The sequence below is a fragment of the Dermacentor andersoni genome, chromosome 1, assembly GCF_023375885.2.
Source record: "Dermacentor andersoni chromosome 1, qqDerAnde1_hic_scaffold, whole genome shotgun sequence".
In the NCBI taxonomy this organism is placed as follows: Eukaryota; Metazoa; Arthropoda; class Arachnida; order Ixodida; family Ixodidae; genus Dermacentor; species Dermacentor andersoni.
The window spans coordinates 172,906,310-172,930,163 of NC_092814.1; the positions used below are offsets into that span (position 1 = coordinate 172,906,310).

General features: G+C 42.8%; 1 protein-coding gene across 6 annotated transcripts in view; it reads left to right on the forward strand.

The window, feature by feature from the left end:
* The window catches only part of LOC126547302 (alanine--glyoxylate aminotransferase 2, mitochondrial), a 62,488-nt gene that overhangs the window by 17,272 nt on the left and 21,362 nt on the right, over positions 1-23,854 (forward strand). For all 6 annotated transcript variants that reach the window (XM_055062773.2, XM_055062774.2, XM_055062772.2 and 3 more), the window contains 4 exons: positions 71-163; positions 3,757-3,829; positions 15,216-15,364; positions 18,591-18,740. In XM_055062773.2, the coding sequence (XP_054918748.1) occupies positions 71-163; positions 3,757-3,829; positions 15,216-15,364; positions 18,591-18,740 (465 nt within the window). The remainder of the gene's footprint in view (positions 1-70; positions 164-3,756; positions 3,830-15,215; positions 15,365-18,590; positions 18,741-23,854) is intronic.

Sequence of the window (23,854 nt, forward strand, 5' to 3'; positions counted from 1 at the left end):
AAATATTCAGTGAAATACCTCAGTTCCTCAGTTTTGTCGCTCACTTTCTTTGCTTTCTCTGTCTCACCAGGGTGTCGGCGGCTCTGTGCAGTATCCAAGAGGCTATCTTAAGAAAGCCTACAATTTAATCAAAAATAAAGGCGGCCTTTTTGTTGCTGATGAGGTGAGCATATTTGCCTGATGGCCACGTAAGCTATTATAGTTGTCCTTATGCATGCCACTGCACTCAACATGGGTAGTATGTGCTTATAGCCTATGTCAGTGAAGAACATGTAAGGTCTTGCCACACTGCAGTAGGCTTTTACTATTTTCTAGCTAGTTTTATAGAAAACAAATTTCAGCTTAGGTTTCTTGCTTGCCTTAATTATTGAGGCTTTGCATTCTTATTAAGGCTTGATATTATAAAACACAAGCTAATGTTTGTAGTTAACAGGTGCTAGTCTTTAAACGAATAGCCTAGTATCATAAAAGAAGTATGTAGTGTGCAAATAATAAAAAAATTTGAACAGCAAATTGAATGTCCTGCTATTTGATTTGGTCCTTAAAGTATATACTGTATTTCCCAAACTATAAGTCACACCTTTGTATAAATTGCACCTCCCACTTTTGGGGGTTTTGAAGAAAAAAAAGAAAATTTTGGTATAGGTCACACTAGAGTTACTGTATATGCTACCAAAGGTAGCATACACCTTTGGTAGCATATACAGTAACTCTAGGTCACACTGGTGCATGAGACGCACCAATTTTAACTCTGTCGGCACAATGAAGCGCGATTATGCATGCTTGTACATTTATCGCAAAATGCCGCACTTAACTATTTCAGGACACTACATTTTCGTACACAAAATTTTTGCGAGCCACAAAGCCACTTCACTCAAAGCCATCGAAGGCCTGGTCCTCCAACGCAGTCAAAAAGTTTACCTACTTTGGCCAGTAACATTGCTGAGTCATGATTGTCAACCTCTGACTAACATTTACAGACGTTCGAGGCACGTCGCTGGCATTGCTTATGTGGCGTGGTGTGCTCGGGAAAAAGAAACGCCCATATTGGTAATGTCAGTGTTAATGCTTTTATGGATATGAAAGTGGCACCATTGTATAAGATGTATGAATAAAAATTTTAGAAAAAAAACACATGACTTTTAGTCCGGAAAATGCAGTAGCTGTTATTTTATTTAGTTCTTAACGTGAACAATGGCTATCCACAATATTATATTTTTTTCAAATAATTTTCAAACAGACATGAACATAGGATGATTGACAGGCAAATTGTGAACAAATAGGCATATTATATCCCAGAAAAATTTCAAATCAGTGAACCAGAGTTGTAAAGCCAATGTATTTCATAAAGTGTCCAAAATTATTTTTAAATATTCAATTCATATTTGATATTGAATAAATATTTTATCTGTATGCCAGTGTATCTGGAAACTGTCTAAAAGTTTTGTTTGTTTGTTTACTTATCAGTGCATGCATGAAATATGGCCAAGCAGGAGAGGCAAGAAATACAGAATATAATACAATAATGCATGTACAATAATAGTTAAATATTATAAGCAATAATACAACAGTTTGGAGTACAACAACAGTTCTAAAAGCGGAAGTAATGCATAATATTCAGATACTTATGTGCCGTCATTGTATTGCAGGAAAAGTGGAAAAAAAAATTGAGACAGAACTATATAGCAGATTCTAAGGTTTCTAAACAGTGAACAGTTGCATGTGGAAGCTCATTTCATTCTGCAATTGTTCAGGGAAACAAGGAAAACTTGAACAGGTTAGTTCTTGCAATGTACAGAGTTAAGGCCAAAGGATGAGTATGATGGTTTTTTCGGGTTGTTAATGGAGTTATATTGGAGGCAGGGTTCAGGACGAGTCTACGATTGAACAGTAAGTATAAAAACTTCAGGTGTAAATATTTCCTTCTGGACTGTAAGGTCTTGATAGTGTTAGACTGGATTAATTCTGAGATAGAATCCTCATGTGAACATTCAACATTCTATAGTAGCGTGACCTTCAGTGACCGGCCCTACTGTGTGTGATCTGTGCTGTGGTCTACTTTAGTCTTTAGATTTGTCCTGTTGCTCTTCCTTTCCTCTTTCCTCCCCTCCTTCCTATCTTCCATTTCTGTGTTGCTGTCACCTCCCTTCTGAAGAGTAGGCAGGCGTTGTGCCCCTTCCGGTGGCAGTTGCCAGCCTGCTCCTCGCTTTCCCTTTCCTGTTAACTGTGTATATGTATTCAAAACAAATAATAATAGAATCCTCATGGCTGCACTTGCATTGTGTTCATTAACTATTTCAAATTATTTGCAAAATATTCAATTTATATTTCATTTTGCATTATCTATTTTTATCAGTATTCAATTTATCAATTTATCATACACAATTACTCTTGTGAAAGAACAAAAATGCAACATTGAGTTGATGGAATCACCAAATTTTTAACAGCCTTTTGTAACAGTACAATCAGTCAATGGCTGTTGTTATGTTTTGTTTGCACCTCTTCTCTTAGAGGCACTTTGAACCCACTGCATCATACTGTGATGTGTATAGCAGTGCTGGCAATGTTTTATTTTTAATTATTTTTCATAATTTGTATTGCATATTTTTAAGAAACTGTGGAAGCTTGTTTGAGTGAAGTAACTATCAAAGTAGCCAACAGAAGTCATTGGCATGAAGCATGTTTGCCGGTGTACCTACCCGAGAAAGTTCTGAAGCTTTTGTCATACTATATGGAGGGCTTGATTAATGAAGTCTATGGGCTTTGGTGCTTGTTAGTTTCTTTCATTGTTGCTTCAATAAATAGAGTACCTTATTATGTAGTTATGTTGTGAATTTCATTCCTAAATTCCTTGAACTTGCAAACAGCATTTCATAAACATTGGGGACAGAACACAGAAATAGGCTAGTGGTGTAAGATTGTAGCTTTGTCTAAACAAAGTCTGCATGCTAGCATAGGGGCTGAATGAATAATGCATTAGCTATGGTACACACACCAGGCTCTCTTAATGCCAAATGAGTCCACACAAACAGTAATATATGCAAATCATGTTTACCTGATTTCACCAGTGTGCAACAGTTGTATTTTGGCAAGACACTTTGCAAGCAGTTGCACACTCAAGCGCATCTGAAACATGCCTGAAAAGCCTTGTCATCTTGCTTGCATCTCAATTTAGCTTCCACCCTTCTGATTCTGCAACGTCCTTTGCAAGTTCTTCTGCCATTAAATGAATCCAGATAAAGCAACCTCCAAAAGCAAGGGTAGTTTAATTTATGCACTTTATAAATTTGTCATTTCCCACAACTAAATGACTATAGCCTCTAAAGCCAATGTTTGCAAACTCCACCTTCAAAGGCATGCTCAGTGAGCATGTATTAAGGCTTTCAGGTCATGCAAGAAATCAAGCAAAGGTGCCAACGTTAAGGTAGTGCCATCGCTTAACCTGATTATTCTAATTTTCTCATTCTGAATTGAATTGAATTCTGGGGTTTTACGTGCGAAAACCACAATATGATTATGAGGCACGCTGTAGTCGGGGACTCCGGAATAATTTTAACCACCAGTGGATCTTTAACAAGCCCCCAATGCACGAGACATGTGCGTTTTGCATTTCGCCCCCATCAAAATACAGCCACCACAGCTGGGATTTGATCCCGCGCCCTCGTGCTTAGTAGTGCAATACCATAGCCGCTAAGCCACCACGGCAGGTTTTTCTCATTCTAATGAGGCATATTGTATTGCTCTGCTCCTCTCTAGGTCCAAACTGGATTTGGGAGGACTGGTGACCACTTTTGGGGCTTTGAAAGTCATGGCATAATGCCAGATATTGGTAAGTGTGGATACATCAATACTACTTTGACAAATTTTTAATCAGACACAAGGAAGCGTTAATACAGCAAATAATTGATTTTTAAATTGTGATTTGTGCATGTCTTCTACTGCAACGGATGTAGGTGATTATTATGCACTATAAAAGAAACAAATTGTACATATTATTATTACCACGGGGGGGGGGGGGGGGGGGGGGGGGGGGGTTAATTTACCTTTTATAGCATTTCCACATCATTTTTGCTTGTGTATATGCTGTAAAGTTCTGTTGCGACCTATGTATATTTGGTGAAATTCTGTTTGAAGAAAGGTTTTCTTGAGTATTACATGCAACGAAAAAGTTCTCTTGTGGGCAAGTGAAAGGAAACATGCATATATGTGTGCTGTTAGTCTCACGCTGTAGCCAGAATTGAAAGCAAGAGGCGGAGGCGACATAGAGTGGTGGAACAGCCATTTCACCTTTCGGCACAGCTCCTGGTGCAGAAAAAAGCCGATTTGGCACAGCAGCAACAACTTTTTGCAAACAGAAGGTAAAAGGGTGACAAGCCAGCAGTCTTGTGACTGGACGAATTATAGGTGAAGGTCATGCAGGATAACATGCTGTCCCAATCACTGTGGTTGTCAGAAACGTGCATAGACAGCATTTCTGTCAACGTGCGATTAAGCCACTCCGTCAGTTCGTTTGTCTGCGGGTGGTAAGCGGTGAAAAGCTTGTGCTCTGAAGAGCTGGAGCGAAGTAGGTCTTCAACTACTTGGGACAAAGTGTGGCCGCAATCAATGAAGAGCTGCCGGGGTGCACCGAGATGATGATGTCATGTAAAAGGAAATCTGCCACCTCAGTTGCACAGCTTGTGTTATCGCGTACCAGGTCGCGTAATCAGTCACGACAACGACCCACTTATTGCCAGATTTCGACGTCTGAAAAGGGCTGAGAAGATTGAGACCGACGCGAAAGAATGGTTCTGAGAGCACATCGGTGGGGTGAAGGTGTCCAGAGGGCAGCACAGCAGGTTTTTTGCGCTGCTGACAGGGCGCACAAGCTGCAACGTAGCGGCGCACAGAGCAGTACAGGCATGTACAGGCCTGACCAGTAGAAGCAGCGCCATACGAGGTTGTAAGTACGCAAAACGTCGAGGTGGCCTGCAGTAGGGACATCATGCAACTGCTCAAGAACTGATGTCCGTAACAATATTAACTGATATAGTCAATATGTTGTGGAGATCGGTGTGTGCGAGGCTTACCCTGCAAGCGCAGTCAGGAAAGGACACAACGCTTGTCCACAGCGCGTTGCACAAAGGGCACTATGGCCGTGTTTGTCGATACGGCATAGGGAAGGCACCACAGACAGATCGTCAATAAAAGCGTGTTTATTAACCTAGGATGCAACACAGTGTGACAGTCATGGCTTGTGGGCAAAGGCTCACCGCAAGACCTAACGAGTTTGCAAGCCTGCACTGAGCATGATTTGCAATATACTCATGTCATGCCATGTAATAGGGGCCGCAAAGGTTTTGCGGCCGCAAAAAAAAAATGGCGGCAGTGCCACTGAACATGCATGAAACACAAATACGGTTTTGTGTTTGCGTTGGCGCCACTATTTCACCAAAATACGAAATAACGAATTGACCCAAACTTGGTGCAAAAGCTTTGTGCCAACAAACATGGCAGCACTCATTGGATGAGGCGGAACATACCATTCTGAACTATGCATCATGTGCGATTCTGATCGCAGCAGCTCTTTTGCAAAGTCCCGCTATCACCCATAAACATTGAAAAAGTTTACCTTTAAAGGGACACTAAAGGCAAATATTAAGTCGAGCTAAAGTGATAGATTAGTGCACGAGAATCTCTAAGGCGTCAATATTATCGCGAACAGAGCCTTAATGATCGAGAAATTGAGGTAAATGCAGGACATGATTAGAGACTCCTCTGGGATATTCAAGTACTTGCCCGATGACGAAAGCACTCCTCAGTTAAATTTTGTGACTATTACTCAACCACTCGTTGCAAAAAACATCCTTGTATTGTATTATAAGTCGAAATAAAATGCTACTTGTCCAGTTCTATATCCTTTTTAGAAAAAAGGAACTAATTGAAATTAACCTTAACAATGACACAGGTTGTCGAAAGGTTTCGTTTTCGCTCAACTCCGTGCCGCCCATGCTTTTGCGTTTCAGTGGTTCAGTTATCGCGTAGTGCTTCGCTAGTTTTGCTGGCTCGCGAAACTCGTACAAATTGTAAGTAGCAGAGAATTCAACTTCCATGTGATGTCGTGATATGCTCAAACAATCTACGCCACTTGACTAAAAAGCAGCTGCAGCGGCGAATCCACCGCTCTGTCTTGGCTTGGTACCACGATCGGTCGGGTGCGGCTTTACTCACCGACGGCACCCTACCAATGGCAACAAAGGGTGGTGATGGCGTATGCAACGTCGCCACTCCCTTGTTTGGGTGGTGGGACATTTGAATTGTGATAAAGGTAGTCGGACCCTTCAGATACAGTTTTCTCGTAAACTAAGTCTTTTCTTGGCAGGAAACAAGCGTTGCGAGGTTTCTGCAATAGTATTTAAACAGTCAACGTCTACTTAGCATCAGCCTTTAGTGTCCCTTTAATGCTAGAATGTGACATCCTCCTTTCACAAACTGCGCAGTACCACGCAGGTTTGATGAACACCGAAATAAAGCACCGGCATGACGGTACAGCAGAACTACATTGTACGTCCATCAGAGAAAAATGCGCGAATGACGAATCAGACGTCTCCGACGGACCCATACAGAAACTCAATGGAAGGGCCTCTGCTTCCTTCTATCATGATGATGATAGCGTGCTGTTGGTTTTTATTTCAGTTTTGCTAGCTGCGCAGCATCGATGGAAGGAAGGTTTCACTTTTATGCATGTTTGGTGCAGGCTCAGTGCAATTTTCCACTAAAATGCTGTTTTGGCACAGGACGGCACAAAGGCTCGCTCTCGGCGTTGTTTGGTGCAATCTGCCTTTTTCATGGCGCGATGGCACATGCACCCTGCCCTAGCAGATTAGTCACAAAATGTTTTGGAAGTGTTGAGCGCATTACTACGCGCCTGAAAGTACCCCGAAAATAATAATAATAATAATAAGTGCTCGGATGCACGCCATTGCAGACACTCGTGTCATATACTGTGTTGAAACTCCAATATAGTAGCTTGACGTCGTTGCGGTGCGGAAAACATAAGTAGCGTAAGACTGAAACTCCACTTTAGAAAGCGGCCAGCGCTTCGTCTGAGTGGTTCGGACCGCACCGTGAGCCAGGTAGTTGCTGCCTTTCATTGATGCATGGCTAGCAAATTGAATGAAAAACCTGTGTGTTACACTTCGGCAACACTTAAAAACATCACATTGCTGATGAAGTCTCCTTGCAGTGGTGATCCTCATTTGCTGGTGGTGGCAGGGCGTGCCTGACTTCACATACTCGTTTAAGGCGCGGTAACGCTGGGTCGATACGAGACCGACAAGACGCTCACATCAACGATTGACTGACTATTCAGTACAGTGCGTCACTGAAAGCATTTTATCATACCAGGCTGACGACACAACCGATGTGTGCGAGTTGTCGCACTGCGATGGGCTTTCTTGTCAATGGCACCAACAAAGTTAGTGTGCCGAACACCATTCGACCGAACCCTGCACGATCGGATATCGAACTGACAATGCGATATAGTGACAGCGCCTTCACTTGCATATATAATTAATCGCGCTCAAAGTGAGTTAGAACGTGCCTATGAAGTAGAAATGCGCAAGCTTCAACCCTCTCAAGCCGTGCACATGAAGTTTGAGCCAATGTTGACCCTGTTCAGCGAAGGTTAAGCATGGTGGCGTCATGCTCGTGCACCCACTACCGGCGGACTTGAACTGATATGTAAGCAGTTAGAATGAAAGAAACTGCTTTTATAGTTCAGTTCTGTCCTTAGCGATTTTAAATCAACTACACTTCACTTCGCACGGCGCGTACACAATAAGCGGGAAGCGGTGACACAGCGCTGTGCCAACATCTGTACGTCACCGTACCTATAGGCTGCCGGTCACATTCGCTACGTAGATGGGTGGGCCTGTACGTGTTGTTATGCTGACACATTTCTCAATTCCAGAGATGTACTGTTTACCTCTGCGTCAAACAGGAAACAAGAGACGGTGCATTCGGTATAAAGCAGCATAAACAACCGTCTCACTCAGTTATACCAATGGCGTCAGTGATGGCATCCGCGTTTTCATGAAAGAACAACACAGCCTATAAATGAGACCTTAATTTATGCGAGCACAGTTTTCTCTAATGTTTTATGGTACGCGCAACCTCTAAGTATGATGGAGTTAAAGAAAAGCGAGAATCAGAAATAATCAGAAATAAGTTAACAGCCCGTAATATTTAGCCGTTGTTTAAGTGGTTCGGCTACTCATATTGACTCGTCTCGGGGTGGAACAACACGGCACATATGCACAGATATGTATGTTTTGCTACGTTTTGACATTACTTCGTATCAGCAATGCAGCTTTTCCACAATATTCGATGCTAACAATGATTTGTGTCTGTAGATGTCGATGTAAACAAGTGCACCGCTTTTATAAATATGGCATAAAAGGCTGCTCTCGAAGGCTACTTGAATATGCGGAATTTCAAAATAATGTTTAAAAGGAATACGAAACGCGAGCTCCAAGTGCAGAAATCAGCGACAACAAACTCCAAGGCAGCTGTGTCTGCAAAGGGAACTCAGCGTGCCTTTATCTGCCGCACTGTTCGCACAACAGCGTACTCAGTCCTGCTCACCCAGTAGTCATTGAGTGCCTCATGGCTTCTAGGAACAGCATTCTGACCGGAGAAGCCATTAATAATGATTCGCAATCCATGAAATGCACAACTGACGCACATGTGGGCGCAGGTGCACAGATCAACCAGCGGAAGCCCCAGCACCCTTCCAAAACATTTCCAGCAATGTGCGGCAGAGGGCAGCACAGGAAAATGAAAAAGGCGGATTGGCGCAGTTGCTCCACCACTGGACATGTCAGCTCCTGGTTCCTATTCATTAGCACCAGTCTTCCTTCAGCATGTTCTTTTTGGTAGACACACAGATATATTGTGCATGAAAAAAAGGACAACATGAGAAGGAACAGGAAGGGTTAGGTGCAATGTATCTGTAATGCTTTAGGTTGCACATACCATGCAGCACAACATATTTATGTTCAGCAGTCATCTAAGCAAAACGTCTGCCCTATTTCTTTGGCAAATCTTTCTTCAAATCAAGCTCGAGCTCCAGCCATGCCTTGGCTCCACTAAATAAAGGCTGCCATGATAATATGCTACACATGCTGATTATAAGATAACTAGTGAGACCTTTTGTGTCCATGAAGGCTCATGGAGGAGATTTTTTTTGGACATGCAAACCAAGACTTTGTGTGATGATTTTATACTAAAGAAAGCATTATTTGTGTGGAAATTACCAAGTTTTAAGATAAGCAACACCCAGGACAACCCTCACATGCCCACATCTCGGCAATCCCTTAGTGGCACAGCACCTGTTAGAAAACTTGCATTTTTCCTCTGGGTGATATTGTAAGAAACTCTTGTTTAGAAGGGAACCAGTGAACTGTTGAGGGTAACGAATGTGAAAGTACCTACTCACTGCATCCACATGTCCTTGGGACTCGAGCAAGAGCCACTGAAAGAAGCCAAGATATTTTGTGAAGGCTGCCTATAGTAGAGCTGTGCACGAGAGCTGTGCACGAGAGCTTGCCAGAGGGGTATGCAGTGGTCCCTATTAGCAAAGCTCTCCCTTCCTCTCGGCAATTTCGGCCACCTTATGTGCCCTTCATACCAGGTATCTGCAAAACCTCTGAAACAGCTATTCTGGAATACTTGTTCAGTCATAAGGGAAAACGATCACTTGCATTCAGTTTTGTGCTCTCAAGTTCACTAGTGTAGGCCATCGTTCCAAATTACTTTCCTTTTACAGTCACATATGTATCCTCTACGGGACATTAAAAGCTATGGGGCAGACTAAGGCCTTCTTTCTCAGTAGGCTAGTTGATCCTTTGCTTCTCTTGCCTCCTTGTGCACACACTCATGTACCTTGCTTCAAAATCTATTTTATAAAACCAATTTCTCGCTTGACTGTAGGAGCATGTGTTGGAATTGAGCAATGCAGAAATTTGTTTATTTATTTATTTAAAATACCTTACAGGCCCTATGGGGGCATTGTGTAAGGGGGGTTACAAAATCAAAGGCAAAAAAAAAGAAGAGTGAGTAGCCTTCTGAAGTCTGGTACAAAAGATACGTCCCAATGCAGGGCTCTTCAACATTACTAGAAAGATCAAAACATGAAAAAGGAAAAACTGAAGTAATAAAATGCCACAAAGGCACACTTCAAGGAAAGAACAAGAGTAAAATTAATGTAAGGCACTAATACTAGATAGTACAATACATGAAAAATGAACTGATCAAGGAATACAATGCTTCAAGGGATATTTCGGGAAAGAGACGCGAAAAAGTAATAATATATTCAGGGCATAAGAGTGAACACGTGATGCAGCATAAAATACCAATTGATAAGAGCGAGATAGCAATGCATAAATATAAATAAAAACATCGCAAGAAGTTCGAAGCACATTGCCAAGTACAAAAAACAAGATAAAGTGATTTGTAAGTGCTATTATGAAAAATGCTTGTGTAGGAGATGATGAAATTTTTTTTAACCTGACTCGGAAGCAATGTTATCAGGAAGATTGTTCCACAAGTGAATGGCCACAGGGAGTGCAGAAAAGTTAAAAGCATGTGTCGTAGCGTACATGCGCGCAAGGGGGGGGAAGAAGCGCAAAACTTAAGTAGTTATTTAATCGGCAAGATGTGTTTGAGGCGACCTGGATATGCAGTGTGGATTGTGTGGCATTATAAACATATTTGTGGAACAAGGATAACAGAGCGATAGTACGGCGAAGATCCAAAGGCTGGAGGGAATGATCAAGTTTGATTTGCGTTACGCTGGAGTGGTGGCTATAATTACGCGAGATGAGACGGGCAGCTCGGTTCTGGACTGATTCAAGCATGTCGATTAAGTAGGTAGGATGTGGGGACCAAATGGATGATGCATACTTGAGCTGTGGACAAACAAATGTTTGATAGGCCAATTTGTGGATGTTGGAAGGTGAATTACCCAGATTAAGACATAGGTAACCTAATGTCCTTGAAGCTTTTGTGCAGATGGCTGCAATGTGGTCTGTCCAGGAGACGTTTTCGGTTAGGTGAACGCCCAAATATTTATATGATACTGTATGTCACAATTCTTTATCATTGACGTATGAAAAATGTGAGTGGTCACGCTTACGACTAAAAGAAATTACCTGACATTTTGATACATTTAGAGCCATTAACCAGGTGTTACACCAATTATGAATTAGGCTAAGATCATTTTGAAGGGCCAGGTGGTCATCAGTACTGTTAATTTATCTGTAAATGATGCAGTCATCAGCGAACATATGTAAGCGAGAAGAAACATTAGGTGGCAAATCATTTGTATAATTTAGGAAGAGTAATGGGCCCCGAATGCTGCCCTGAGGCACACCAGAAGTAACGTAAGAAGGAGACAAAGCAATGTTGTTAACTACTGTGAACTGTTGACGATTCGAAAGAAAATTGCGAAGCCATGATAGTGTGAAGGAGTCAATTCGAAATGCAGTTAATTTTGCAATAAGGTGACAATGGGCTACATGATCGAATGCTTTGGAAAAGTCAAGGAAAATGCAATGTGGTCTGCTGGTTATTGTTCATGTAAAGGTGCAGGTCAGTCGTGAATTCAAGTAACTGTGTCTCACATGATAATCCTTTCCTGAAACCATGTTGATGGTGAAAAAAAAAATTATTGGACTCTAGGTGATTATAAATATGAGAAGCAATTATATTGTTGCAGGAAGAAAGCAGGCCCACGAGTGTAAAATAATTTATATTTACAACTGAGGTTAATGGCGTTCAGACAACTGCCAGACTTCGTCTTCCTCTAGTCCAATCCAACTTCTTCCTTTCCTTCACCGTAACATCACCCTCCCGGCGGAGTAGCTCCGTCCCGGTGCAAGTTATAGAGCATCACTTACTTGGGGGACGTAGGGCTTCAGCCTGGTGACGTGAACAACATCGCTGGTGACGTTGGGAGGCACTGAAGGCTGACCGACTGGGGCGATCTCGTCTGTCGCGGAGACACGATATGGGCGCCAATGAATGGGGCTGGCGTCACCGGTGTTGATGCGATGCGTGACAACAGATGTCTGGCAAAGTGGGCGGTCGTCCAAATCAAAGATGTCCCGATAAGATGACAGGAGGTGACGAAGAGCTGCTGTTTGCTCGAAAGGAAGGTCAGGGCCGATCATCTTAGAAACATCGTCAGCAGGCGTCGAGTGCGGAGGAGTGGGTGACAAAGGTCCGTTGGTACTGAGGAAGGACTGAGAGGTCAAAGAAGAAACCTCAAATTCTTCCAAAGGAGTGACATGTGCTATGGCGATACTGTTTGGCAGCACATGCGACAAAAATCCAAAATTGAGGATGGGCACGCGAGTGCAGTTTTCGCGGATCCGGATTAAGGTGCTCGGCAAGGCAATATTGCACGACAAAACCACGTCAGTAAGTGGCGACACGACGTACTCGCCATCAGGCACGGGAGGACAGGGCGTCAGGAGGACATTTGTAGCCGCCTGTGGAGACAGTCTTGCAAACTCAGCAGAACATAGGCGGTGTGAAGCACAAGTTGTTGCGTCGGCAGGAAGCGGCAGATCCAACTGTACAACACCTGCGGAGCAGTCAATTTGGGCAGAGTGCTTCGAAAGGAGGTCGAGGCCGAGAATTAGGTCGTGCGGACAGTGTTCAAGGATGATAAATAGAACAACGGTATAATGGCCCCCAATGGTCACACGTGCTGTGCACGTTCCAAGGACAGGTGAAGTACTCCCATCGGCGACTCGCACAGTGCCAGGTATGGCGGGTGTCAGAACCTTTTTGAGCCTTCGGCGGAGAGCAGCACTCATAACTGAAAGCTGCGCTCCTGTATCAACGAGAGATCTAACAAGAACACTATCAACTTCAATGTCCAGTAGGTTTCCACATGTAGGCAGGGTCAACAGAGGATTTGAGGGCCGGGTCGGAGTTGCAGCTTCACCTCCGGGAGCTGCACCGCCTAGTTTCCCGAAGCGAAGCGACCGGTTGCAGAAGGGGACGAAGAGCGGTGAACGAGAGGCGAACGGGACCTATGACCTTGCAGAGATGGGGAGCGGCTGGATCTTGGTGGAGCACTGTCGGTGTTGATGTTCCTAGTCGGCTTATAAAGCGAGAAAGTACGATTGTCCGGTAGTTGGCGGTAGTGACTCGGAGACGACCACCGAGGAGGCGACGACCAGTGGTTGCGGCAATGACGGGCGATGTGTCCAATACCGTAACAATTAAAGCAGATGGGTTTATCATCCGCAGTGCGCCAGTCAGCTGGGTTGCGACGGAGTGGCGGAAAGCTTTGCGTCTGGGAGCGAGCGGCCGGAGAAATCTGGTAGGTGTTTGTATGGCGGACCGAGCAGAGAGATGGAATGCCCAAACTTGCTATTTCCTCCCGAACGACCGCTTGTATAAGGCAGATAGCGGGCACGCTTTCCCGACAGTCGGGACGAACTGGAGCCGGAGCCATGGCCTCAAGCTCACGGCGAACGATGCGCGTGATATCTTCCGGTCCTGCGGGCTGAACGAACCATGGCGGGTCTTCGCAAGAAGATGTCGCGGCGGTATTGGGCAATCGGTCGAAAGTTTGAGCGACACGGTGGCCCTTCGCTTGTTCGAAGCGCCGGCACTCCTTTACAATTGCATCCACAGTGGCACAATACTTACACATCAGGAGATTGAAGGCATCGTCTGCAATACCTTTCAGTATGTGGCCAATCTTGTCAGCCTCGGTCATGTTGTTATCAGCCTTGCGACAGAGGGCCAGCACATCCTGTATGTACATGACATAGGATTCTGTGGATGTCTGAGCGCAGCACGCAAGTTCTTTTTTTGCTGCCAGCTGACGACCGACAGGTCTGCCAAACAGGTCTCGAATTTTTTCTTTGCAGACATCCCAGCTCGTTAGGTCAGCTTCGTGTGTGTCGTACCATTGCTTCGCAGTTCCTCTTAGATAAAATATCATGTTTGCTAGCATCATTGTTGGATCCCACCTGTTGTTGTCGCACACTTGCTCGTACATCGTAAGCCAGTCCTTGACATCGGCGTTGTCCGTGCCACAAAATGTCCCTGGGTCCCGCGGATGAGTGAGGATGACCGTTGGCACGGGATGCTGAGGCGTTGTCGCTTGTGTCGGTTGATTTGCCATTGTGGCGGCAGGTAGATGACGTCCGCTGCGAAGTTCCGTGATTGTACCCCGCACCTCCATCAAAATGTTGCAGCAAGAAAGCAGGCCCATGAGTGTAAAATAATGTATATTTACAACTGAGGTTAATGGCGTTCAGACAACTGCCAGACTTCGTCTTCCTCTAGCCCAATCCAACTTCTTCCTTTCCTTCACAGTAACATCATGTTCGAGCACCTTGCAGCAAATGCAGGTCAATGAAATTGGATGGTAATTTCCTGGGAAGTTTTTATCCCCAGTTTTAAATATGGGTATGATTTTGGCCATTTTCCAGTCATTAGGCAGCTGTCCCGACAACAAAGACTGCTTGAATATATGGTACAGAATGTTAGTGGATATAGAAATGGTATTTTTTAATATCTTGGAACTAATATAATCAACACCAGATGAAGTAGGTAACCTGAGACTATTAATAAGACATGCAATTCCCTCCACCGAGATTTCAATACTTTCCATGAATTCAGCAACATCAGGTACATTGGTATGATCCTCGCGGCTGAAAATTGATGCAAGAAAAAACGTATTAAAAGCAGAGTATTAAATTATTATTATTATTGATCCTCGCGGCTGAAAATTGATGCAAGAAAAAACGTATTAAAAGCAGAGTATTAAATTATTATTATTATTATTATTTAAATATTATTATTATATAAAATATTATTTGCAGAGTATTAAAAACGTATTAAAATGCTGGTCCCATTAATTTTTTAGATTCAATTTATGCTGGTATTATATGTTCAAATAAATCTGATAAAATTTCATAATGTTTTGAGGAATGACTTCTGTGGAACTCCCCTTTCTTAAATTTTTGGGAATACAAATAACAATTCACACACATGGCTGAATTATTAAATTGTAGTAACACATGCATAAAGCCATTTGGTCAGCAGTGTAAGCATGTTATGAGCTGAAGCAACTGCTAAACTGCAGTTTTTGAACATGCTTGCTATGTGCAGCTCTTTGAAATGTATTTTTCTTACAATTGTTTCAGTGACCATGGCAAAAGGCATTGGCAATGGCTTTCCACTTGCTGCAGTCGTCACAACACCTGAAATTGCCAAAGCCTTGGATGCAGCTAGCTTTTTCAACACATTTGGTGGCAACCCTGTGGCAACTGCTGTTGGGTCAGCTGTTGTTGATGTCAGTCGCCTAAGTGGCCCTTCTTTACACTTCTGTTGAAGCTTAACTGCCACATTTTTGCGGGCCTTTTCAGCAGCTGATTCCATTGCTAACCTAGGCCTCTTAGTTCATTATTTAGTATGAGAACAGACAGTTGTGCGAGCAGTGATAGAAAGTCGTAAATGGATACATAGGCCCATCATCTTAGAACACTGAAAAAGATGTGGGCCAAATTCAGATGCAGCATAAATATTTTGTTTGAGCAAAACACACAAATTCCAAGGTTCATAGTTGCTGACTGCTACTCTCTGTAATTTTCACAGGCAGTGGAAGTGCCATGCAGTTTGTTCGTGAATCAGAGATGCAATTGTTGACCTTTTTGAAACAGGCGACTGCTGTGTTTTCAGGTGCAGAAATAACTTCCAGTAACTTGCCTGGCAATGCAAGTAGAAGTGTGGAATATTCCTGGAAAACAGATATCGACTCAGACATTAAAGTGATGGGGAAAAAAAAAGTAGTTGTTAAAGGGTCCCTGCAACGGTTTGGACAAATTTTATATACGCATGGGGTACAGCTACAGTAAAACATTCGCGCCACAATTTAAGTGAAGCATCTCATATTAAGAGAGCTACAGATACTTACAAGTTAGCCTCCTTCCTAGCCGTGCTTCTCCTACTCAACTTGTTCGCTGAGCAATTCATTGACTCTGTGTCATGATGTGATGTCGTGACATCTAATTCCGGTGTCTTGGAGCCGGCGCGTGAAGCCTTTCCAACCTTTCCGCTAGCCGCCTAGCCGTCGATTCCCACTGAGCTCAATGCACTGCAGTGATGCCCAGTGCACTGCAGCCACTCCACTTGCCTGTTGACATGCAGAAGGACACTATGTCACAGCTTCACATGTCACTAATCGCTAGACTTGCAGTCCACAATTCAATAAGGGCAATTTATGGTCCTCGCGAAAAGACACCTCAAGGCCAATACTGACCGTGCAGCTCACGCCATCGCAGAGCACATTGTAATGCAAGCAGATGACACGTATTGTGTTCCAGAAGTGCTTGAGTGTAGTGATAAATTGTCATTAAGTATTCTCTTTCTCTTGCTTTTCTTTTTATATAGAAACAAATTAATGCAACCTTTCAACTATTATAAAAATTTGTTCACCGTAAACTTGGAAAAATTGTCAATGACAGAACATGGGCAGCCAATCAGTTAGCTCGCCCGAATGACGTCATGCACTTGCTATGTAGATTGTGACGGGCCGGCTGAAAACGCAGGGGAGTGACACTGCTGCGATCGGCAGCGAAGCAGATTTTTAAAACCTTATAATACATTATGCAGAACACTTAAATGTATCACGTAGTGATCAGAAGGACTTACCTTCCAGCAATTTGCTTAGAGAAAGAGTTTTGCTTGGGCCCAACTTTAATTTTAACATTTCATACATACATGAAATGCAGAAATGCTCTCATGAGGCATCTACAAAAATGGATTTGAATGAGGTTTGTTGCATAATATAATTCAGATTACTAGTTACAGAATCTCTATTTAAACCATCAACTATTTTATGGAAAGTGATGAAAAACACAATGGTTCAAAACAAACGTCAAGTTTACAAGCTCCTAGCTCACCTTAAGAAAAGGTAGTGAAAAAATAAAAAATAAAACATGACAGATTTGGGAGGAACAGGTGGATGGCCAGACAGACAGATGGACAAGTCAGTTTTATGAACTGCATCTGATAAGAGCGGTTAAAGCAGAAAAATTTGATGCCTAGCACTAAGCTTTAGCTACCCAGTAATTTTCACAAATGCTATTTTGCAAAACGTGCACTGATGTAACAAGTTTGTGTAACTCACAATGTAGCACACTTATTTTATCCACTTCCAACTGTTTATGAGATAAATGGTAGGGAGTGCGACAATGTCCTTCTTATGGAGTTCTATCAGTAAATGTAGCATTGCATTTTGTAAAGTGTTGAGATTTTTTTAAATATTTTTCATAACACATTTTAAAGCCTATATAAAGCTTCTGCAACAGTCAGTTAATATAATTTGACATTTTCTTTAAAATCCTATGCGTTTTAGTGGAATAGGGTTGGCTCATGAGAGCATTTCATTTCACATTATTTAAATGGGGAAATTTAGGACCTGCACTAACGATTGCCTATGCATTACATGTTTCACTGCTTTGCTGCCAGAAATATTTCATCCATATAGCAGGGGACACGGATGCTTTGCCTTGCAAAGCCCCTGCCATAGCTTTCTGGACATGGAAGAAATGCAGTTCAAGCTCTGTTTACAAGAGGTGCCATTGGTTAAGAGGGAGTATTTCTGTTGCTTCTAAGCATGTGCTATCAGACAGGCAGAACATCGCCACTCACTTGTCTTGCTTTTCATTACTTTGAATAGATCCTGCTTATTTATGACCTCTTGCAATGCCAACGAAGCCTTAGCAATTGCCAAACAGCCAAATGAAGGATCGTACATCACTCATGTCTGCAGTTGTCATTGCTGCATGGCAATATGTCCAAGTATCGATGGCTTGCCAATCTGGAAGCTCATGCACAGAAGCACAACTGTCTCGCACCAGCATTGTCTCCAGTAGAACATGCTGATCAACATAGAGTTGAATACAGCATTCCTGCATCCTAGTAAAGCACTATGGGGACTACATATTGAAATCCAGAACAAACACGGCCAGTGACAGAATTTAGGCCACCATGTGGAATAACCTTGCATAAAAACTTGCACCACTTCTTTATGTTGTCCATGCAATGAGGACAATGATAAAGGAATGTGCTTGACATTATTGACAATAGCTCTTGATGATGTTACACCAGTAAAATTCACGTCATAGAGGGAGAAGGTGCACTTCACACAGAGGACATCAACACACAGATTGCTATTAATGTGTTTGCACTAACTTGGCTCATTTTCTTCATTGACTGATTAACACTGACTGGCTTCATTTGCTCTTGTACCTTGCAAGCAGCAAGTATTTGTCAAGCCTGCTTGAAGGGCTTCTGCCGGTAGTCTAGCTAGCAAGGTTAGGGAGCCTTATTTGAAGTCAGCTGTCTTCACACTTGTACTCATACTTTCTGCTTTTGTTTTTTCACATCTGACCTCTCTGTATTTATAAACATGATGCACAGCTGCTACATACAAGCCCTGTGCCTTATGTTGCTCTAAAATGCTTTTCTCTCCACAGCTGCCTCTAATGCCACGTGAGTTTGCCTTTCATTTACAGGTTTTGGATGAAGATGGCTGCATGGAAAACAGCCGTGTGACTGGAACTCAACTACTGCATGCCTTAGAATTACTAAGGAAAGAATACCCTGTGGTCGGTGACGTCCGAGGCAAAGGGCTCATGATTGGCGTGGAACTTGTGGAGAACAGGGTTAGTACAGCTGCTTTTAACAATTAAAAACATTGTGCATGTGTCAGTGCTATACAGCTGAGTATTCCTTTCAGGTAGAGTAGCAGACAGAAAAGGTATACCGTATTTTCCCGAAGATAGGTCAAACACGAATATGGGTTGATCCCCATAAATTGAACTCACCGAGAAATTAAGAATTGTAATTTCAATATAGGTCGACCCACATCTTTTTTTAGAAAACAAAAAACAAAAATACGTTGAGCATGCCACAGCTCTATTTACCGTATAAGCTTGGCTACTAAACCTTACTAGTCGATGCACAAGCTGCATCCTCGTTGAAACAGTTAGAGAAGTCAGATAATCTCCAGGCTGGCTTTACAGTGGCAGCGATTGCTATTGCTAGCTTTGCTCAAGAATATATAGTATGTTGAGATTCTTTAGTCACGATACAGGTCGATAGCGATAGTGTTATATTTACTTTCTGGAACGCATCGGTATTGCCTTTTCTCTACACATTGGTCGCTTTCCGGTCTGTTTATATCGCTTTTATTTTTTCACACGAACCTGTCTTTGCAGCACGTCTACGCTTTCATGAGAAATAAAATGGTCACTTTAATTTGGCTTTAGTATGAAGCAAGTTTCTGGCGCGAAATAGAGCTTTGTGCACACTCTTTCGATGCGGTGCGAGCAAAGCCAGGATTTTGAAACATTCTATGCCTAGTCCATTGCTTTTCGCATTGCGTGTGTGGTCAGAGCGGCGCTTTGGCCATGTTATCAAGGGGATTTTGTTATCACTCTGATCAGTCGGCCTTGAGAGACGGATAATAAGTGTGACATAGAAATGAGAGGAACAAATAGCTGCGAAGCCGCGAAACCTGCTGTTGGTGCTTCTTCTGTACCGTTATCAAGCTGTTGCGCTCTCTCTTCGGGTTTGTGACAGGCAATGCAGTTACTTTCAATCAGCTTATTTGAGGGCACTGGTTTATGATACGGGTGGGGAGTGCTCTCACGTGGTATTTTTCATACTTCGTGAGGTTTCTTTGCTAGTCGGAAAAACTTATACGCAATTAGTACGTCGCTAAAAACACCGCATTTCGATGTCATTTTGGGCTGCCTACAAATGCCTCATTGACACTTGACACAAAGAAAATTAGGACAGTACTTCTCGAGTTACATAATTAATTGCAATCACCTAATCAAATCTCAGTAACAAAAGAATTACTGGCGGCTGTTTCACTGTACCAGAAACAATATGCACTAGGTTTTCTTCGAGTAACACAATTGCCCTTTTTTTAAGTCTTGGTGTATGATAGTTGGGGAACACTGTATAATTCACTCAGTAATCGAAATGAGGCCAAGCTGGATTCACTCAAAATAAAAATGAACAGCAGTCATGCGTTTAGTGGACTCACAGAAAAAGAAGAAGAAGAGAGAGAGAGAGAGAGGGGGGGGGGGGGGGGGGGGGGCTGCAGTTTCACCAGACAGGCAAAGCAGTGTTAGTGATAGCCAAGTATGCGACAATTAGATGAAGGAAGATTGCACCGCCAAGAGGCATCATGCTGTGAAATTGAACTCAAGTAAAACTCTTGCTCGCCATTCGGGCAAATCTATTTCATTCAGAAAGTCTATTTCATTTCTACTCTCGCCCGAATGGTGAGACTAGAAATGAAATAGACTTTATGCTCTGCGCTATCCCTGGCATCATACAAGATGTGGATGTGCTCGGCAAAGTGCGCTGCAGAGACCATAGGATGGTAAGAACTCGAATTAGCCTAGACTTGAGGAGGGAACGGAAGAAACTGGTACATAAGAAGCCGATCAATGAGTTAGCGATAAGAGGGAAAATAGAGGAATTCCAGATCAAGCTACAGAACAGGTATTCGGCTTTAACTCAGGAAGAGGACCTTAGTGTTGAAGATATGAGCGACAATCTTATGGGCATCATTAAGGAGTGTGTAATAGAAGTCGGCGGTAACTCCGTTAGACAGGATGCCAGCAAGCCATCGGAGGAGACAAAAGATCTGATCAAGAAACGCCAATGTATGAAAGCCTCAAACCCTACAGCTAGAATAGAACTGGCAGAACTTTCCAAGTTAATCAACAAGCGTAAGACAGCTGACAAAAGGAAGTATAATATGGATAGAATTGAACATGCTCTCAGGAACGGAAGAAGCCTAAAAGCAGTGAAGAAGAAACTAGGAATAGGCAAGAATTAGATGTATGCGTTAAGAGACAAAGCCGGCAATATCATTACTAATATGGATGAGGTAGGTCAAGTGGCTGAGGAGTTCTATAGAGATTTGTACAGTACCAGTGGCACCCACGACGATAATGGAAGAGAGAATAGTCTAGAGGAATTTGAAATCTCACAAGTAACGCCAGAAGAAGTAAAGAAAGCCTTGGGAGCTATGCAAAGGGGGAAGGCAGCTGGGGAGGATCAGGTAACAGCAGATTTGTTGAAGGATGGTGGGCAGATTGTTCTAGAAAAACTGGCCATCCTGTTTATGCAATGCCTCATAACTTCGAGCGTACCGGAATCTCAGAAGAACTCTAACATAATCTTAATTCATAAGAAAGGGGACACCAAAGACTTGAAAAATTATAGACTGATCAGCTTACTGTCCATTGCCTACAAAGTATTTATTAAGGTAATCGCAAATAGAATCAGGAACACCTTAGACTTCTGTCAACCAAAGGACCAGGCAGTATTCCGTAAAGGCTACTCAACAATAGACCATATTCACACTATCAATCAGGTGATAAAGAAATGTGCGGAATATAATCAACTCTTATATATAGCTTTCATTGATTACGAGAAAGAGTTTGATTCAGTCGAAACCTCAGCAGTCATGGAGGCATTACAGAATCGGGGTGTAGATGAGCCGTATGTAAAAATACTGAAAGATATCTATAACGGATCCACAGCCACTGTAGTCCTCCATAAAGAAAGCAACAAAATCCCAATAAAGAAAGTCGTCAGGCAGGGAGATACGATCTCTCCAATGCTATTCACAGCGTGTTTACAGGAGGTATTTAGAGACCTGGATTGGGAAGAATTGGGGATAAAAATTAATGGAGAATACCTTAGTAATTTGCGATTCGCTGATGATATTGCCTTGCTTAGTAACTCTGGGGACCAATTGCAATGCATGCTCACTGACCTGGAGAGGCAAAGCCGAAGGGTGGGTCTAAAAATTAATCTGCAGAAAACTAAAGTAATGTTTAACAGTCTCGGAAGAGAACAGCAGCTTACAGTAGGTAGCGAGGCACTGGAAGTGGTAAGGGAATACATCTACTTAGGGCAGGTAGTGACTGCGGATCCGGATCATGAGACAGAAATAATCAGAAAAATAAGAATGGGCTGGGGTGCGTTTGGCAGGTATTCTCAGATCATGAACAGCAGGTTGCCACTATCCCTCAAGAGAAAAGTATATAACAGCTGTGTCTTACCAGTACTCACGTACGGGGCAGAAACCTGGAGGCTTACGAAAAGGGTTCTACTTAAATTGAGGATGACGCAACGAGCTATGGAAAGAAGAATGATAGGTGTAACGTTACAGGATAAGAAGAGCAGATTGGGTGAGGGAAGAAACGCGAGTTGATGACATCTTAGTTGAAATCAAGAAAAAGAAATGGGCATGGGCAGGACATGTAATGAGGAGGGAAGATAACCGATGGTCATTAAGGGTTACGGACTGGATTCCAAGGGAAGGGAAGTGTAGCAGGGGACGGCAGAAAGTTAGGTGGGCGGACGAGATTAAGAAGTTTGCAGGGACAACACGGCCACAATTAGTACATGACCAGGGTAGTTGGAGAAGTATGGGAGAGGCCTTTGCCCTGCAGTGGGTGTAACCAGGCTGATGATGATGATGAAAACTCTTGCTTGGGCTAGTTGGTTCATGCTTGAATGAGTAAAGGCAAGGCACAAAAGACCAAGACTGAAGAAGGACACAAACGGCGAAGGACGGCGTCGGTCCTGTCGTTTGTGTCCTTCTTCAGTCCTGGTCTTTTGCGTCTTGCCTTTACTTATTCAAAATTGAACGGTCTCCTACTATGAGGTCTTGTATATACTCATATAACGCCGTCACTTCAGTGCTCAAATATTTGAGGTGACACGAAATTTATTTAAGTGCAAGAAATATATATATATATATATATGGTGTTCAGAAAGCTGCCTCCCCCCCCCCCCCCTGGAAAAATGAAAACTCTCCGCCCACGACTCATTGTAAAATGAAGCTTGTTTATTAAAATCTTTTCATTGTTCTGAGGCAGTTCATGTATTTTGAACTGGACTTAAGAAACGCACTAATGGAAACCTTCAACCTGCTACAGTGTCTCAGTGGCTATGGAATTTTTCTGCTGAGCACAAGGTTATATGCAGATTTGATTCACAGCTGCGGCACCCGCATTTTGATATGGATGAAACGCAAAAATGCTCGTGTACTTAGGTTTAGGCCTGCATTCTTTAAAGAACCCTAGCAGCCACATTTCGATGTGGGCGAAATGTAAAAAAATCCGTGTACTTAGATTTAGGTGCACATTAAAGAACCCCAGGTGGTCCAAATTTTCAGAGTCCCCCACTACACCATGCCTCACAATCAGATTGTGTTTGTGGCACATAAAACCCCATAATTTAATTCATTAAAATTAGAGAACCCTAGGTGGTCAAAATTAATCTGGAGCCCTCCACTACTGTGTATCTCATAATTCACTGTGCAGTTTTGTGACGTTAAACTGCACACATTTAATGGAAATCTTCACTTAGCATGAAGAGGAGGGGGCCAAAGAAGCCCTTCAGTCCTGCATGTAGGAACATAAACAATAATCACTTGCTTTTCCTCCTTTCACTCTCACAAGGCATATAGTGCCACAAAGAACATTATTTGTTATTACTATTTGTAAACATTAACAAAAAATTTGAAGACAGGCCGACAACTGCCTCCAGAAGGGACATGATGCCTACTTGTCTGAAGGAGGAAGGGGCAGAAAAGGAACGCATAAGTGTAAAAGGAAAAAAAATTTGAAGAAAGGAAAGAAAGCCGAGCCAAGGCATGAAGCACAGCTGCAGAATACAACTGCAATGTTGAAAGGGCAATTTTCTTTTATTCCACTTTTATTTCCCTTTCCTTTATTGT